Source organism: Salarias fasciatus, chromosome 14, assembly GCF_902148845.1.
Source record: "Salarias fasciatus chromosome 14, fSalaFa1.1, whole genome shotgun sequence".
NCBI classification, from domain to species: Eukaryota; Metazoa; Chordata; class Actinopteri; order Blenniiformes; family Blenniidae; genus Salarias; species Salarias fasciatus.
Genome location: NC_043758.1, coordinates 10,588,195 through 10,606,421, shown reverse-complemented (window position 1 = coordinate 10,606,421; position 18,227 = coordinate 10,588,195). Strand labels below are relative to the sequence as shown.

The 18,227-nt window shown below is 39.5% G+C and overlaps 1 protein-coding gene across 1 annotated transcript; it reads left to right on the top strand.

The window, feature by feature from the left end:
- The first annotated feature begins 501 nt into the window (after positions 1 to 501).
- On the top strand, positions 502 to 17,238 carry ttc12 (tetratricopeptide repeat domain 12). The gene is given in 23 exon segments (XM_030108943.1): positions 502 to 553; positions 2,851 to 2,989; positions 4,551 to 4,582; positions 4,836 to 4,841; positions 5,159 to 5,236; positions 5,337 to 5,458; positions 5,784 to 5,817; positions 5,820 to 5,842; positions 6,252 to 6,323; positions 6,592 to 6,652; positions 7,423 to 7,611; positions 10,421 to 10,490; positions 11,351 to 11,439; positions 11,855 to 12,023; positions 12,589 to 12,684; positions 14,342 to 14,405; positions 14,495 to 14,629; positions 14,762 to 14,854; positions 15,186 to 15,254; positions 16,053 to 16,154; positions 16,279 to 16,378; positions 16,600 to 16,828; positions 17,158 to 17,238. Coding segments are annotated over 23 exon segments (2,094 nt in total). The 3' UTR covers positions 17,228 to 17,238.
- The last annotated feature ends 989 nt before the right edge of the window (positions 17,239 to 18,227 follow it).

Here is an 18,227-nt window from a genome sequence, read left to right as displayed (position 1 = left end):
AGCCAACTGGTGCTGCACATGGAAAACAAGCATTGTAAATCAGATAATTCAGTATCTAATGAACAAAATAAGAAATCAAAGCCTTATTACCAGAAGTATTTTAACAATTAACGCATGTACACTGCAGTTTGACTCGGACTGAGAAGAAATCGTCGTCGTCCTCAGTGATACCTTCAAGTGGTTTTCTAACGGCGAGAACAAGGCGAATCTCTACACTTATTCGGTGAGGGAGAGCGGATATGAATTTAAAAGTTTAACATATATTAGAAATGTAGTAATTCATACAATTAATGATTGTTACCAAATCACTCTTTAGATTCATGCCTCATCGTCTCAAATACAAATCTTGACCATTTAGTGACTGAGTTACTGAGTTTACGAGGGACCCTGAAGGTTACATATCCATGGTAACGGCACGCTGAAACTTGAGAAGATACGTTCAGGTGGAACCCACAAAGCTCCAGCGATCATAAAAGTTGAGTTTAAGGACTATTTATTGGGATGGAGAAACTTGAGGACTTTGACAGTTTTGTGAAGAACGTTGACACAATAAGTGAGTGTTTTGTTTTCTTCCTGTGCAGTTTATGTAGAACAACAGTTTAAAGAATAGAATTAGTGTACTATTGCTTGTGCAAAACTAGATGAAGTATAATCAGTCATATATACAGAAATAAAATCCTGCTTTATATCAGCAGTTGTTTGCCAGAATATTCTCTCATTTGTCTAGGAAATTCCACTAATAAAATTGTAACTGATTGTGACATATAAGCATTGTTGTGAATAAGACATTGCAAAAAATAGTCTACACTCATTTTGGTGGGAGAGCCTTGCAGTTAACCTCTATAATTGAATTTGTGAAGTAGTTTCAGTTCCTGAGGTATGAGTAGACTCTTACTCATTTCTGTTGCTGCAGTTTCAGAGCTGTGTCTCTGTCTCTGGTCTGCTTACAGAACTATTAGCTTTAGCTTTAGCATTACCCAAAGCTGATGAGAGGCCCTGTTCATATTTTACCAAGCTCTTGGGAAGAGGAGCACCCTCATTAATCCTGAACTAATTCAGCACCACTGACAGTAGCATGAAAAATGACTGACTGCAAGTGACAAATGGCATCAAGCTATATTTAGCAGTGGGTATGATGCATTTGCAGCCTCAAATAAATATTTACTTACCCTCTATAAGACCCATCTGCACACTTCAGGTTCATTCAAGCTGTAATTAGTTGAATCATGAATCACTTTCTTTGATTCTGATAGCTGATCCTAATGAATGTATCAGTCATTGAATTGACCAGCAGCTATATACTATTGATCTGCTTTCCTCCCATTTAATGTCAAGTGAAATCAAAGTTGGATTTGCCAATACAATAATTATACTTTGAGCCACAGCTTCAGGGGCCAGAAAACTAAAACATAGGTGGCTGTGTGACAATATATCTGCTAATTGAATGTGATATGGTCTGCAGTTTTTTGCATGCTTTATATAGCATCATGAATCAAGCCTGTAGCAACATGAGTGGCGTCATGCACAAGCTTTTATATGGAGTATAAATGGAGATTTGCATGCATTAGGCCTTGTTTACATGAGAAAGATCTCCTAGAAATGAAATCACTTCCATGGTAATTTGCTTGTTTTCCCCATGAAGCGCTCAGCTACCAAAAGTACAAAATGAAATGTGATTAAGGCATCAGATCAAGTGGAAGTTATGGAATCGGAGTATTCCGGCAGGTAAGTCTGAATTTTTGCAAAATTTGGGAGATGATCAGTCATGAAATCAAAGTTTGAGTGACAACACAGGTGAGGCAGCTGAAGAAGTGCATCTCTTTACACTGACAGCAGCATCTCGGCTGAAGGCTGAGCCCATTTGTTCCTGTTTTTAAGTCTTTAAAAAAAACAGATGCAGTCATTACTGTCATTACAGTCATCACTGTACAATAACTCTCACCTGGCTGACACAGTAAACTCACACCTGTATGCTGCTTAGGGCCATTATTCTGGATAGCACTCTTCTCCAAACTTCCTAATAATAATATTTATTATCCTTATATTCCTCATTTTTCTTTTATCGACACTCAGAACACTTCTCTTATCTTTTAATTAAAAAAATATATATTTTTGAAGTCAAGTCCATTTACCTCTGCATTTGAGTCATCGATTAGACTGAAATGCTTTTAAATTTTGTCAAGAATTAATATCATTCCTAGTCATATTAATTGGACTTGGATTTTCCATATTATAGTAGTCCATCGTAACAGCTATAATAACAGCCAATTTTATTTGCAATGCACTTTTCATTTAGAAATTATTACTAAGTGGTACAAAAGATTAATAAAGTGATTAAAAACAAAACAAAAAGTACAATACACTATGGTGAATCTTTTTCCTATTGTGTAGCGCCCTCTGCAGGCCACGGCACCCTTAGAATTAGTCTATTGTCAAGTGGGCCAGCTGGCTCTGCAACTGCAACCTTATTGCCACAGACCTACATGCTTTTCAGATTATAATTAAGATGCAGTATAGATAGATTCATTAACATGAAAATTTCACTGGGTATACTAAGAATTGCTAAAAAAAAACAAAAAAAAAAAAAACTGACATGCTGAACACTTTCTACCGGTTGTGCTCAGGATTGACCATCTAATGTGACTTTCTTAATATACTTTAATTTATGATTGCTAACTGGAAAGAGGAGTTGCTATTTTACTCACAGGTTTGGCACAGAAACTTCCCAACAGATCTTTCTGGTGAAAATAGGCAACATCCATGAACTGATGTGAGATTTTTGTGGGCTTAAAAGTAATAAATGAAAAAGACTAAATTCCTCTCTCTTGTTTTTTTTTTTTTTTTTTTCAGGTCAGCTCGTGACAGATCTACAATCTTGTGACACTGACGTCCAGGAAAAAGCATTAGCAGACGCTGATTGCTACATTGCTGCCTTGGATGAACACTGCAGAACAAAAGTCAACAAAACCACAACCAACACAAAGTCGCCGTGTCGACCCTACTCGGTAAAAACATGAACACCGAGACAACACCACACAGCTGCACTTCTGCTGTTTGTCTCCTCAGTCTCCTCCTGCTCGCTGTCCCTCCCCCTTAAGCACAAATACGCTATCAACCACATCTTCTTTCCTCTTTTTCTCTAATTCCAGCAAGGTAACAGGTGAGTTAGTGGCTTATGGGAAGGATCAACTTTGTAAACACTATAACATTTTTTTTTTCTGTTTTACAGAACCTTCCGAATGAAAGTCCAGGTGAGCAACAATCAAATGAAAATTTTTTTGGGCTTTAGGTAGTTTTACATTGTACATTATGGGGATGGATCTTTTAACAAAAGATATTTATTTTATTACCGTTTCCAAAGACATTTATGTTGCGATGAGCTGCTATGAATTAGAGGATATGATTAACTTCGCAAGCAATTTTTTTTTGTGGGTTCATTTGCCTGGAGGCCTCTTAGTGGGGAGATTTATAGTATTGACTATTTACTTCACCAAAGCACGACATTTCAATGAAATATGAGCTTAAACATGTCATTTAAATGGAAGTCAGCTTTTCATCAGCGGGTAATTATAGGAGAGCGGGATTAGCAGCCTATATGCCCTGTCATTCACCACAACTTTATGATTAGCAGATGAAGGCACACATCGCAGAGCTTAACGTCTGAATAGAAATATTCTACAGCTTAGTCTTAGTTTATTTCAGTACAGTTCTGCTATTGCTAAACTGAAGTATCCAGTTGAGTCTGGAAAAACCCCAGTGTTTGCTTTCTGACTCATGACCATACAATTTATTTACCCCTGTTATTAGAACCTGAAATGACACACACTGTCCCCCATCACCCCGAACATGTAGACGTCTAAATGATTCATATCAAGACTGCACAGGGAATTATTCACTACAGGACCACCTCAGTGGTGCAATCAGCTGCCTTGTGAACAATGATGCTTTTCATTTTGCACTATTGGGATAGTCTGAGGTCTGTTGTTCCTCTTGATCTCGTTCAGCTCTTTTTAACCGGAGCAACATTTTTGTTGTTGGTTGAATTATATCTTTTGTGCTTCACTACACTTCTAATCACATTTTATATTGATTAGGCAGTTTTGAAACATGATGTTGCTCAGATTCAAATGCATCCTGGAGTTTAGAATTCACCCCTAAGATAAATAAAAGTGAAGGTGCTGTGGATGGCGTGCAAGGACCGCATGATCAATTATTAATCTGCACTTTTGCCTCATAAGGAGAAGACAAGGCATAGATTTTAGGCCTGCAAAGGACATGGCTCAACATCAACTGGTCCTCTATGATACACATTCACTTGGTTATGTGAAAATGTATCAACAATAAATTGTAACTGTGGTCGAACTGTTGTTTTTACAGTTTTTTTCCTTAAAGCTTTAAAGCTATTAGATATAAAACCCCTTTGATTTATTCAGGAATGAAGTTGTGATGACTCAGGTGTCATTGTTTTGTTCCCTCTTTTACTTTGATAGGAGCCTTATACTCACTGTATTGAAAGTGATGTTATAAATGACACTATTCTTGATCAACAGATAAAACCCATCAATAGCAGCCTGGACAAGCTGTCAACCCATCGCAGGGAAAACTCAGACAGACAGTCAGTCACACTCACACTTTCACATCAAGGGGCCATTTAGAGACAGCAACACACTGAAAGGCATGCATTTGGATGGAAGGAGGAAACCAGAGTTATCAGGGGAAAAAAAATAAAATCATATGAGCATTCGGTGAATGTGCAAATACACAAAATACCCTCCGATCTCAACCCTGGATTCACGCTTTAAAGTGAGAGTGCTAACCACCACCCTACTGTACAGCCCAGGGTAATATTTGTCCTCTGCAAACGTTACAGCACTTCAATATTTCATAGTCTGCATGACCTCAGCAGTCTCCAGTGGTGACATTCAAATATTCATTCAAACAGTCTTGTGAGTTTCATAAGTGCACATCACAGCTCGTGATAAACTGTACCTGAAGTCTGTGCGTTTGTAGGTTGTTTTTTTTTTACACAGTACACTTTGAAAGGTGACACAACCCACGCTGCCATGTGACTCACTTCCTGATGTTAGATATCTTTACACCTCCCTCCTGCCATTTTTCATTATCAGAATATTATGAGCTTTTTTCTGTATTTAATCAGAGAACTTCATGAAGATTATGGAGCAAGATGCTGAGGACAGGAGGGCTAGAAGATCTGTAAAAACAACAGAAGCAACAGGTATGTAATGATATCGGAGGTTATTATTGTTTCTGTCTTTTATTGCTGTGCTCTGTTGTGCTTACAGTCTGTTCTTTTTTAAACGCTGGGGTGTGTGCAGCGCTTAAAGACAAGGGAAATGAAGCCTTTGCTCGAGAAGACTATGAAGCTGCAGTGAAGTATTACAGTGACGGCCTTGATCACCTCAAGGATATGCAGCCATTGTACACCAACAGAGCACAAGTAAATATCTTATCTGTCTTTCTGAACTTTTATGCTTTTTTACAACAGTTTTAATTCTAAATAATTAATTGTTCCTCGTAAGAAATCAAGCCATAGCTATTTTGACATTTTCACTGTAACATAAAAAAGACCTCTGTTCAAACAAGCTCTGTGGATTTTCTTTCTTTCTGGTCATTTGCTGTTAACTTCATTTGGACAGCTCCTCCATGGTAAATTACTTATCAAACAATGTCCCACTACTAATCAAATGACTTGCTTTTTTGAAAACCAGACGTGCTTTTTTTTGTATTCAACACTCTGTCCCCATCTACTCTAATCTACACAGGCCTACATCAAACTTGGAAAGTACCAGGAGGCCGTGGTGACTGTGAATGGGCCCTGAGGGTGAGCTTCAGCTGGGAAATGAAATCAGTCAGAAATCAAATCAAACCTTAAATGTCACTGTCAGCCACAATCCTGAGGACCTGGAAAGCCGACAGTTCAGGGTTGTTCAAATAAGAATACCTTTCATCAGATGGATGAAACCACCACATTCTGTGAATGCATGTTTTCACTAAACTTTGTTAAAACTGTGAATCATCAATGTTGAGCTTCAGATGTTAGAAATGTTCAGCCAGCGAAAGGACGTGAAGTGATCATGCATTTGTAAAAGATTGAGATGTTTTTGTTTTGAAATGCATCAGCTGTTCAATTTGTAATCAATGCATTGACATTAATTCCACATCATGAAGATGTGCTGCTGATGAAGCGCTCCAAGCAATGCTCTCCCAAGATCATTTTCTCTCCCCATCAGTGTAATGAGAGGTGTGTAAAGGCTTATCTACATATGGGCAAAGCATTTCTGGGACTGAAGAAATATAATGAGGTGAGGGTAATTACAGCTCATTACATCCAATCACACCTGGTTTTTTTTACATGTTACTCTGCAGACAGCCACACACTTCACATTTCATGAAACAGGAAATTTGAAAAGGAAATTCCCACTAAAATGTGTACATAGATATTTTTACACTGTTAATTAAAAAGGGAACTCTGCAGTGATTTGTAGTGCCTAAAGTCACATTATTTTCAAGGACTTACAAGAGACAATTCAGTAAACCGTAATAAAGCTAATTATTTTTATTTTTTTTCAGGCAAGAAACTGCTTTGAAAAGATTCAGGAAATTGAACCAAAGACGGAGAAGATGGTGAAAGGTAGAAGATCCAGTGAAATATTCAGTTTGACATCAAAAATATCTCAATTTTATATTTTGATTCACATATTTGCCTTTTTTTCCCCAACACACATCAGTTTAATATTTCGGTAACACTTTACTTGAAGCCCCCCTGCATAACACATTATAAGTACATTCATAAAGCATTATAATGCCATTATAACATGTGTAGCTATAGTTGTAAACATTCATAGATGATCACAATGCCAGGACCAAACCCTAACCCTAACCCTAACCCTAACCCTAACCTTAATCCTATGCTGTATACTGCTGTATAGTGAGTTATAAAGCATTGTGATCATGTATTAGTGTTTATAACTACTTATAATGTGTTATAAAGAGGGGCTTCAAGTAAAGTGTTACCAATATTTCTGTATTATTTCAATATATTTGTATTGCTCCCACTTCCATGCCTTATGAGCTACAAATTGTAGTTAAGCTGATGCCTGTTATTCATTTCATCTCAGTATGTTCTCACTGACTCTCACCCAGTTCATTACAAGACTTTCCCAAAGCCTGCTGTTTGCTCATGAAGTCAACTGCTGCAGCCAAAAACCAACATTGCTGGCTTTCATGCATATCTAATATAACTTTCTTCAGTAATACAAGTTTGAAAAAGCATTTGAAAAAGTCTTGATTAGCTTAACACCCTCAGAAGTTACCCTCACTGAAATGGAAGCATATAAGAGTTACTGCTGTGTGAGAACTTGCCCACCCCTCATCTACTGTCTTCTTTGTTCTCCTTCACAGAATACCTGACCCAGGTAGATTTAGAAGAGGAAAGAGAGAGTCAGGAAAGGAATGCAAAACAGGAGGTTGACAAGGGAAGTAGGAAGGCCACAATAGTGCCACAGCTTCTGGAGGAGCTGTCAAAACCCGGCCAGTCGACCCTCTACTACTGCGCAGGATTGGAGATTCTGTCAGAAGTGTTTACTGACTGTGAGTTTTCTCTTAACTCAAGCTTTACACAATTATGCCTCTTCTTTAATCTCCTTGTACTTAGAGTTTCTTTAATGAACTGTTTCTTCAAAAAATTTGCGTTTCACTGGTGCAAGATTTTGCAGATTCTGTTCCAGCTTGGAGGTCCGGATGGTTAGGGAGACTGGGATGACAGAGAATTACGACAGTACTTAAATACTCACAGTAAATATCATAGGACATGGCAAGTGAAGCAGGGCTGCAAAAACGAATTGCTTCCTGTCATCTTCTGTGGCTTAGAAAGAGAGGGGAGACCGAACACAGTCCATCACTGATCTCTCTTCATGCTCCATTTGCCTGTCACAGTGACCGAATGTCTGATATATGCCATACAGCTACTGTGCAGAGGACTGGAGTCGCATGTATACCATAACATCGTAAACTGACAGTTTCACAAAAACACAGTGCAGATACACAGATTTTGGAGGGAAGATTTTCTATAATCACGTTGATCCTATCTTGAGATTGCTCCTGTTTCCAGTTACTGTGATTTGATTGGTTTTCAGATTCTGATAATGTTTATTAAAAGAGTTACACATTCAGTATATAAATGATGATGTGATTTGGTTGGTGAACTGCTGAGTCGGGCGTTCTTCGCCAGCGATGTCAGCTGTTTCAACAGTTAAATGATATATTAGAAGATGTGGTTTGAGACCTTTCATGCAAGGACTGGGTTGTGTGTGCAGTATTGGCTTTAATAGCGATAATAGACAGCAGTCGTTTCGGTTGACAGAAAGCACTCCGGAAGCTTCTGAAGCCGTCCTCTGTTTAATGAAACATGAATGAATCTCAGTGACATATAGCTCCAGTGTTTCACCCTGGCGATGTGGTACCCTGGGGTGGACTGCATAGAGAGAGAGAACAATTCAAACTAATTTAGTTCCTTTTGTGTGCACACTGGCATTTTCGGCATTGGATAAAAAGATGTAAACCACACACATATTGGACAGCTGCTGTGTGCTTTCTGCTGCAATGCTGTGTGACTGACTTGTTGCATGAAGGCACCAAAACAGTTAACTATGATGTGTTTATGAATCCCGTCATGTCATGTATTTGATCTGTTGAGAGTTTTTTGTCCCGTGCGTCGTTCAGACTTTCGTCTGACTCCAGCAATATCATAAAACTGTCTATTTGTAAACAGACCACGACCAAGTTTCCAAACAGAATCGGGCTCTTTGGTGCGCACCAGGGTGTTGATGAAAGCCTTCACGCGTCCATCAGGGTTCGTGTGAAAAACCTTTTGAAGCAGTATCTTTTTTATTCTGTTACATGGCTGTCTGCTCGATGTGGACAACAGCTTGTATCATGTCAGGTCTGTTTGGACTTGTTTTTCCAGAGTAAGAGTGAGACGTGTTGTTTAGGGACACAGAGGAAGTCATCTTACACTCGGGACAGTGTGTTGTAGAATTATTTGCGGTTTTATTTATCTCCTCTGGCTTTATTTGCAAGTCGATGTGGTGTTGGTCATCTTAAGGTTACGATTCCCCCACTGATGAATGGCTTTAAGCTGTTGTTGTTGTCAACATCGTAAGCTAAATTGTTGTTTGCGCCATCTTCGTTTTCAGATAAAGTATTTCCTTTAGCTTTGATCAATTTGTTCTTTTATTAATATGCTGGAAATATTTGTTAACAGATTGTTAAGAGACAGCTTAGACAAACCTCCAGTTGAATAAACACATACAGGGGCACATTTTCTGACAATCAATACAACCAGAACACATCCAGCTTTGCTTATAAGAGAAAGTAGATGTTTGGATTAGAGTTTGTATTTCTTAACTGGTCCGATAAAATGAACAACTGAGAGAGGATGACGCTCTTTTACCATATTTAGTTTCCTGTTGGACTGAATGGGGTATTGTTTTGGCACGAGCTACACACAGAATACACTAACGTTACTTTGGAGAGGACATGCTGGTTGATTGCTAAGACCTTTGCTGTCTTTGAAAAGGTCGCAGTGAACGGGCGCCATTTGATCACCACAACACTTATCAACCTTCCCGGCTGGCCACTGATATTTTTTGAAAGTTTTTGACCCAGCAAATGACTTTGAAACTGAACAACTCTTTTTAGTCACCACCATGGGGCGGGCATGGCTGCTTTTGGAATAATAGTACTAATATAGCAGAATAATTAATTGGGGACAGTGGTCTTGTCAGCTATATTCAGCTGACAGAATTTGTCAGCTGTAATGTCTTTGCAGTGTAGCTTCATGTACTTGACTGAGGCTGATTAAAGTACAGCTTGAATTTACCACTGAACAAACCATAAAACTAGAAAAAGTCATAGTGTAAAGCAAATTCTCTTTTTTGTTTCAACCTGTACCGCTGTCTGTACTACACCGTATTCTTCTGCCCTGTCCTTCTGCAGAACAGGAAACATGTCCTCACCGTTTTCTCCTCTTTCATCATTTAGATGAATAAAAGTGTCATGTCAAATGATACAATGCCTGTCTCACAGTGCCATTCAACAGTAAAGGGCAAAACTTACATAACTCACAACTGAAAGGATCTCGCCAGGGTTGACATTACAAGCTTTCTCCCATGAAAGTACTCCTTCGCCGCTAGACTTTACATTCTGATTGTCATGATTGGTAGGAAATTGCCCAATCCTCCTTGTTCTTAAGCTCACTCAGTATGTTTTTTTTGTCCGAAGTGACAAGTCAGGCTCAACTAAAAGAGAAGAGTGTTGTTTTCCTGTCAAACCTCGAGGCTACCAGGTGGTGACATAAAGCTTTCTGTCTTCTTACACTATCTGCTGTTCTCTTTTACAGGCACAGGACAAACCCTTTTCAGACTCAACAATGGCTTTAGTGTCATCAGCGGCAATGAGACGGTGCGGAGGTGAGGAGACCAGAGGGAGGGGTCACAGTCAGCCCTCCGTGGAGTTTTGACAGATGGATCCAGAGACGAGGGGCACAGAGAGGCAATGATGGCCCGAACCGGAGAGATCACTCAGTGCCCTCTGTCACCGTCTCTCCCTCGCTTCGGCTGTTTGTGTGATAGCCCAAAGGAGTAACGCTGAACATGCTATAGCTTAAAAAGTGCTCTGAAATAACCATAGGCCTGTGTTTTGTTCTAAAAACAGAGGCTTTTTGACTCCTTGTTTCTGGGTCGGTTGAGGTTATCGACTGAATGTCCTCTGTTTGCCCAGTCAAGTCAGACGACAGTATCTCCTGCAGTTTGAATCTAATGAAATTAGTAAGTAGGGACACTGAACTGATAAAACAGCTTCAAAACTTTATGAACACTGTAGCAAAGAAGGCCAACACTGTTGCTCACAGTTCAGATCACAATCTAATGGGACACTTGTACTCTGAGTCCCGGTGTCAAACAAGCTTCCTTTTCTTGCAGTTCAATAGAAAAGCGAAGGACTAACTACGTTTTTTTCAAAAGCTGACTTTCCATTTGATTTTCTGTGCACAATATATAGCTGTCCTGAAATATTGTATAATAATAAATAGTGACTTTTGGCCCTTTAAATGTCACTGGAGCATATTTTTTTCCCTCAAACTTTTTTCTTCTTTGGCTTTCTTTTTTTTTTTTTTTTTCAACAAACATGTTGCTGTACAATAAAATCAGGGACTTATTGTTCCATCCCCATTACTTTAGATTGTAGTTCCTGTTTTTTGTGTTGTATCTTGGAATACCAACACTCATTGACATGAATAAATGTCAATTAGTGCTTGTTTTTCGCTCCACAGGTGCCTGCTGCAGCAAACAGATGACAGAGAGAGCCAGGAGTTGTGTGCTTCTGCTCTAAAATTCTGGAGGATTGCTTGTTGTGGAAATGGTGTGTAGATAATCGAGTGGGCTTTCTTTCCCCCTATCAGCTTTGTCTCACTGATTAATTAAATGGATGAATTCATTCACTAATGCTAATATAATCCCCGGTTTTGTCATTATATCGTTATTGCACAGCAAGTCTTGCTCTTGTCGAGCCTTTATCTCTTTATATTCCACACATTATGTTGGCATCAGCTTAACACCTGTTAGTGCTGTCTTTAAACATGTGTTTCCATGTCATTTCCACCTTTTAAACTGTATTAAAACCTTTCTCAGTTTAAACACACCATTTTAATTTACAAGGTAATGTTTTTTCAAGAATAGGTAGTTTCCCTCAGAATGTAACTTTCCACTTCTCACTGTCCATGTTTTTTTTTTTGTTGTTGTTGTTTTTTACCATCTGTATTTTTTTTTGCTTTCAGATGAAAACCAGAAAACGTTGATGACCTGTCCATTAATCCGACAGTCCATCGTTGGGTTGGTGGCGTCACAGCATGGAGCGGTAGCGAATGAATGCCTGGCACTACTCTGTCTGTTTGCACAGACATCTCGAAGCAGATGTTTGATCATTGACAGCCTGAATTTGCACATGTAAGACATTTGTTTATGTTGTCTCCAGATGCAGCCAATGCCAGAATTACCGCCACAACACCATGGAGGGAGTTCAGTCTATCTCTCTTTCTCCGCCAAATGTGAAAATAACGCAGAGGCAGGCAATTAAACAGACAGAAATGGCAATGCTTTTACTTTACAGCTTCCCATCATGAAACTGAGGTCAGCCCAAGGCCATGCGTTTGTGTCATTCAAATCCTCTTTCCCTCTGCTTTTGTTTCAAGACGATTTATGTCATTAGAGGTCTAATTACAGACCGACACATAAGTCTTTTTGTATCTCTATATCTGCAGCTGATAAATTCAACTGAAATTAAATCAGATAGGGATATAATGCAGGTGGAATTTGGAATTAGTATCAGACTTATTGATGCAAAGGTGCATACCCTCATTATCTGTGGACAATAGCTATTCCTCTCAGCAAAATATGTCAATAACATTCATTAGGAACCATGTTATGAAATGTTTGACTCACCATCTCTCCTCGTGCTTTCTTTTTTTTTCCCCATCCTCTCCCTTCATTTACTGCTGATGCGAATGTGAAGGCTGGCGAAGAACCTTATGATGTGCGTCTCAGAGTCCGAGCTGCAAAAGCAGAGCAGTGCAGTCAGCATTCTGGAAAACTTTGCAGAGGAAGACAGGTAATAATGATAAATAGCCACACAAAAATGAGTAGAGTGTGTTCGCCTGGCAGGAATGATATTACTTCTGACGTACATATTTTTAGATACAGAGAATGACCAAAAGGACTGTCTAATATTCTATCCTTCTATATACCATATACATATATATTAAAAGCACTTCAAATTCCATTCGTGTCAGGAGAGGTCCCAGGAGGAATGGAAAGTGTGGCATCTTTAATAAATCAACATGTGCAACCCAAGTGTTAATGTCACTTGAAGGCAAAGGCCCTTCTCAACCTGTTTTCCTTTCTGGCGCCTCATGAGAGTAGACATGAAAGGACAACCCGGGCTCGGAAACACAGCAGGAAATAAGTCGAGGTGTCAAGGAGTGAAATAGGGAGATCAATTTTCCTTGTCTAGAGCTCAAAGACACTTACTCAAAAAATGTGTTATATCCTACAGAGGTTTTCTCTTTTCCCAAGAGGCTTGGTTGAGCCAGTAATGTGCTGCTATTGATGCTTTTGGTCTAAAAATTAATACACAAATGGGGAAGATTGTAATTTCTGTGAAGTGATTATTAACAGGCATTTAAAAATACAGGCGTAATACTCTGCATAAATACTAAAATACTGTTTTTAGCCTTCCATCAAAGACAAATATATTGTTCAGTGTTGATCCAGACAAACACAGCAAATCCATCAGCCTTTTGCTGCTGCTGATATGGATGAGCGAGACCCTCCAGAGACAGAGCAATCAATGCCATTCCACCACTAAATTGAATTGTCCTGTATGACTCGGACATTTTGTGTTTTGGGGGAGGAGGAGACCATATGTGTCTGCCGTGGTGTTTGATGCACTTGACACGTCTTCACCTTTTGAAAAAGGTATCGTCTAGAAGGAGACCTTGGAGTTATGTCTACAACGAAGTTGTGTTGGTTTCTGTGTCCTGCAGGGTTGACAAAAAAAAAAAAAAAAAAAAGGATTTAACACATCTGTCAAACAGAATATTTAGAATTTGCTATTTTTTGGTGACAATGAAATTGTCAAGCTCCTTTGTCCACTTCTCAGTTAAATAACTACTTTTACACTCAGTTTTTTAGTTTCATAGGAAATGGTGAAAATATGCCAGGAGGGATGAGGATAATAACCTGCTCTAGTCTACATATCTTCGCTTCAGCTAAATTATTTTACTGCAGGTGGGGATAAAATTTATCTCACCTTGCAGCGATTAAAGCTCTGTCACCAGCAGAAAGGACAAGGGGGGAAAAATTTAAATTAATGTCTTTTTAAATCAGTGTTCAGCAGGACTGCCTACTCTCATACATGGACAGTAAAACGCCCCATTTAACTCTAAACTGACATGCTGCTCTTAGTCTGTTGACCGAGTGCTGGATTTCTTGAATTTTCTCAGTGGAAGGTGAAACAAAGGGCTGTTAATTTAGGGGAAGATAAAACTGACAGAAGAAAGTTTGCTGTGGTTGTTTTCTTATTCATATAAATGCCCACAACTTGCTGCACTGAAGGATTTATACTCAAGATTGTTTTCTGATTGTAATTTGGTGTTTTTACATTCACTGCTGAAAAGTGTTGAATACCTGTTTATGGATGTTTTTCTTTTTTTATTGTGATTTTGTTCTCAGTAAGTTTATTAGAGATGTGATCGCTTGTTGTGTAGATTCCGTATCCGGTTGAGAAATGATGTGATGGCGTCCATCTGTGTGCCTTTCGCAAAGCTCCTGGTGAGTAATGTTGAAATAAAGGCATACTTTATTCATAGTGCATTGCATGATACTGGTAAATAATTATCTTTGCTGGTTTTGTATTTCAGGGACGAATCAGCGAGGCCAATCAACTTGTCCTTCCATCTGTGATTTCTTCTCTCGGCTCTCTGGCTGCAGACGACGTCATTCGTCACAAACTTGCTCACGATCCGCAGTGCTGGGACGCCTTTGTAGTTGCCATTGTGAGTATGATCAGACTCTTGCATTCGAAAAGTGCAAAAAGAAATGGCACTTTTAGTGAATGTTGATGTCACAATTACACAAAAGAGACGCTGGTTTTCTGCTCACGTGGAATTTGTTATCTTCCTCTGCAGAGGCAGTGCCGTGCGTCTGAACAAAGAGAGGTGCTTTACCCTTTACTTGGCTTGATCATCAACCTTTCAGCCGTCACCTCTCCAGTTATCCAGGTGAGATAGCTGAATCCTGCTTGAATGTGCTATAAACATTTGAGTGACTTCTGCAGGCTGATGGATAGTGTTCATGTATCTCAGACAAGGTCAAGCTGTGCTGTCAGTTTGTTTGCTGGTCACCTTGAGAGGATTAAAATCTCCCGGCGAAACCCACCTCGCCAAGGAAAACGTCAGTAGATTAGAATGTAATTCACACAACATGGACAAAAAGCTCTGAGATCAGGGAAACAGGAAGCAATTATTCTGACCATGATGTGTGATGTCACCTATTTAGAGGTGAAATGTAAGTGAAAATTAACTACTCCTGCTTATCATTTCCTCCTTGAAGGAGCGGGCTGTGTCAATGTGTGGCTGCTGTCTGGACCTGCTGAAACACAGTGATGGAGGAGTCATAACTGTGAGTGATCCTTCAGCAGCAAACCCACAATAAGGTTCACTGAGACTGTACTCATTTTCCTTTTAGTTCCTTCATACCTTGATGGAGACACCAGTCGCAGCTTTGGTGAACAGCTGCTGAAAACAAGTTGATAGGAAAAAAAGTTGTGATGAATCAGCGTATTTCTGTTTGTAAACTGTTTGGTAATCCTAAAAAGAAATTAAGATTTGTGGAAGTGTAATATTTACGAGCATTGCTGGTTTGTAATTTAGAAGCCCGTCTCTCAAATCACTTTGTTGCACCTAACTCGTTTTCTTGCCTTTCAGGCATCTTGCATCCAACTAAATGACATTATCTGAGCCATTAAATTTCAAAGTTATTTCAGATTAGTGTGTCCAATGAAGGATGAGTTGCACCTGCAGCAGGCTTTATGCTGTGATTACGGCTTGTTTTTCTTGTTCTACCTTGTTGTTATTGAGTCATTTCATTGAGTAAGTACACTTTTTCTGTTCACTCAATTTTCATTGTCTTCATGTACTTGACAGTGGCAGACATGTTCCATTACAAAGTCCATCTGCCTCAAGGAGCAGTTTTGTCTTTTTCTCTTTTCTATTCTCCTCAGCAGTTTATCTTTTCTGTTTATTTCAAGTAGAGACTGGTTTTCTTTGAGTGTTTTCTCTTTGCTCTTTTATTTTTTTTCTGTTGATCCTTTGCTCTCCACTCTATTTCTCAGCTTTTTCCAACTCCTTTCTTCCTTTGCTCTTCCGTCGTTCTCTGTGATCGTCTTTCAAAATGCCAGCATCCTGTTCTTTCCTCCAGAGAGCTACAGGTGTGTTGAGTGCCGTCCTCCCTCGATCTGCTGATGCCACTCAACGTGTCATTCAGGAGGAAGTGATTCAGATCCTTCGCCGGGTATTGAAGGTGCCTAACCGTGTGTCTGATTGCGCGTGGAAGTTCAAATTTAGACTTATTCCACTTTCAGTTCAGTATTGTATGAGACTAATTCTCGCCATTCAGCTTGTTGTTTTTACGTTTACCTACCCAGGGAGGAGGGCAGGCTGCCACTAGGTATGCCATTAAAGCTCTGACAGTGTGCACCGCTGCCAGTCACTTGGCACGGGAGAAGCTGGTGAAGTCTGATCAAAGTAAGAAATGATTGACATGTTAGCATTAACAAGCTCCTTCGTTAGTCCATGAATAATGTTTTACGGTTGACCCAATATTTAAATGAAATGTGTGTGTCGGGGGATCTGTGTATGGATTTATTAGTGAGTGAGCGCAGTATACACAAAGCCTGCAGCTCCATGTGTTTACTGAAGCTTGTTCTGCATGTTCTATAAGTTCTCCTGTTTGTTATTCTCCGCAGAGCTGTCTGGTTTACGTCATTTGCTGAGTTCCAGCTGTGACGAGAGGGTGTCAGGAAATGCAGCCCTGTGCTTGGCCCACTGCCTTGATTTGGAAGGAGTCGCCAGTCACCTGCTGGGAACTGATATAGTGCCGCTGCTGCTGCGGCATGCTGCAGGGGACGCTAAGAGGACAGCTGTGCAGCAAAACGCCGCCATCGCTCTGGGGAAGCTGTGCCGATCTGAGCCCAGGTGCCCTCCCACCCCACTCTATCAGCCACAAGTTGTTGATTACACTCCACAATGTGGCCTGGAGCGTTGATAAGCTTGGCAACGTGCCATCCTCACTTCTGAATGTGATTTTATGGCTCTGGTTACCAACGTTATAGCAATCTTATGATATCTGGCTTGGGCTGACCAGGACTAATTAAATATGATCTAATTTTATTCTCATTGCCGTTGTTTGTTTTATAGCCCTTTATGTATTAAGGTCGTCTTTTTCTCTCCTAACATCTTCCATCCCTGTCAGGTCTGCACTGTCTTTCTGTGTATCTGATGGTAGTTTTTTTTTTCCTTTTCAGGCATTTGTGCAAACTTCGAGAACTGCACGGTCTTGAGATCTTGCACTCATGTGTGAAGTTAATTTCATGAACCCGTCTCAGCGGGTTCATTGACTTCACTTGGAAACTCCTTGCTGGATATTAATCAAATTTTTACTGTAATCTGTAGCATGCTTATGCAATTTAGTAGCTGTTTGTTCTCAATAAAATGCATACAGAATATAGTTTTTTTCATATTTTACTATGATTAATGTTGGACATTTTTAAAGAAATGCGGTTATTCCTTTTTTCCATTTAAACGTGAACTTTTAATTACCTCATACAAATAAACCACTGTGCTTTCTTACCCTTCTGGCTCATTGCCATATGGTTTTCTATGAACACTCACTGAGAATAATATGTGCAGGTGAAGGGGAAAAACATTTAATTTGATCATCTTTACATGTATATTAAATTTATTTACATTACTTCAGTGCGTCAGGAATCCAGTTCCAACATAGATGCAGGTCATTAATCACATTTTCTTTACTTTTTTTCATATTTGAGATGCTCAAATTTTTGATGGACTATACAAATGTGAGAGAGAGCATGAAGGAGAGGGTTACCGAGCCCTCTGATCCGTGTACGAGTATAAATGAACTTCAGAGGACCAAAGCTCTCAGTGAGAGATGACACCATCTGTGTGTGTCTGTCTGCAAAAAACAGATGCCTGCTGCTCGTTCGGATTACAGAGTGATAAAAAAGCACTTACTCACTTGGGTTTGAGCTATTGTGAACAAGACTGAACAGAAATGTTAAGGCTTTACTGTTCCACACTGGGAATTCTCCTGCTTACAGGTATGTTCTGATTTTTATTTTCACTTTAATACAGCACAGTTTGTAGTTTCTTGTGTTTTTTTTTTTTTTTTTTTTTTTGTGGGGGGGGGGGGGGGGGTTGTCACAACTGACCAATAACAGGACAATGGTGTATGCTTCTTTATTTGTTAACTGACCGGACAAATCTTTTATTTTTGTTTTGAAATGCTTTCATAATTGCCTGTCATGGGCTGTACAGATGATGAATGTTGTGAAGTGTTCTCCGACATGCCAAT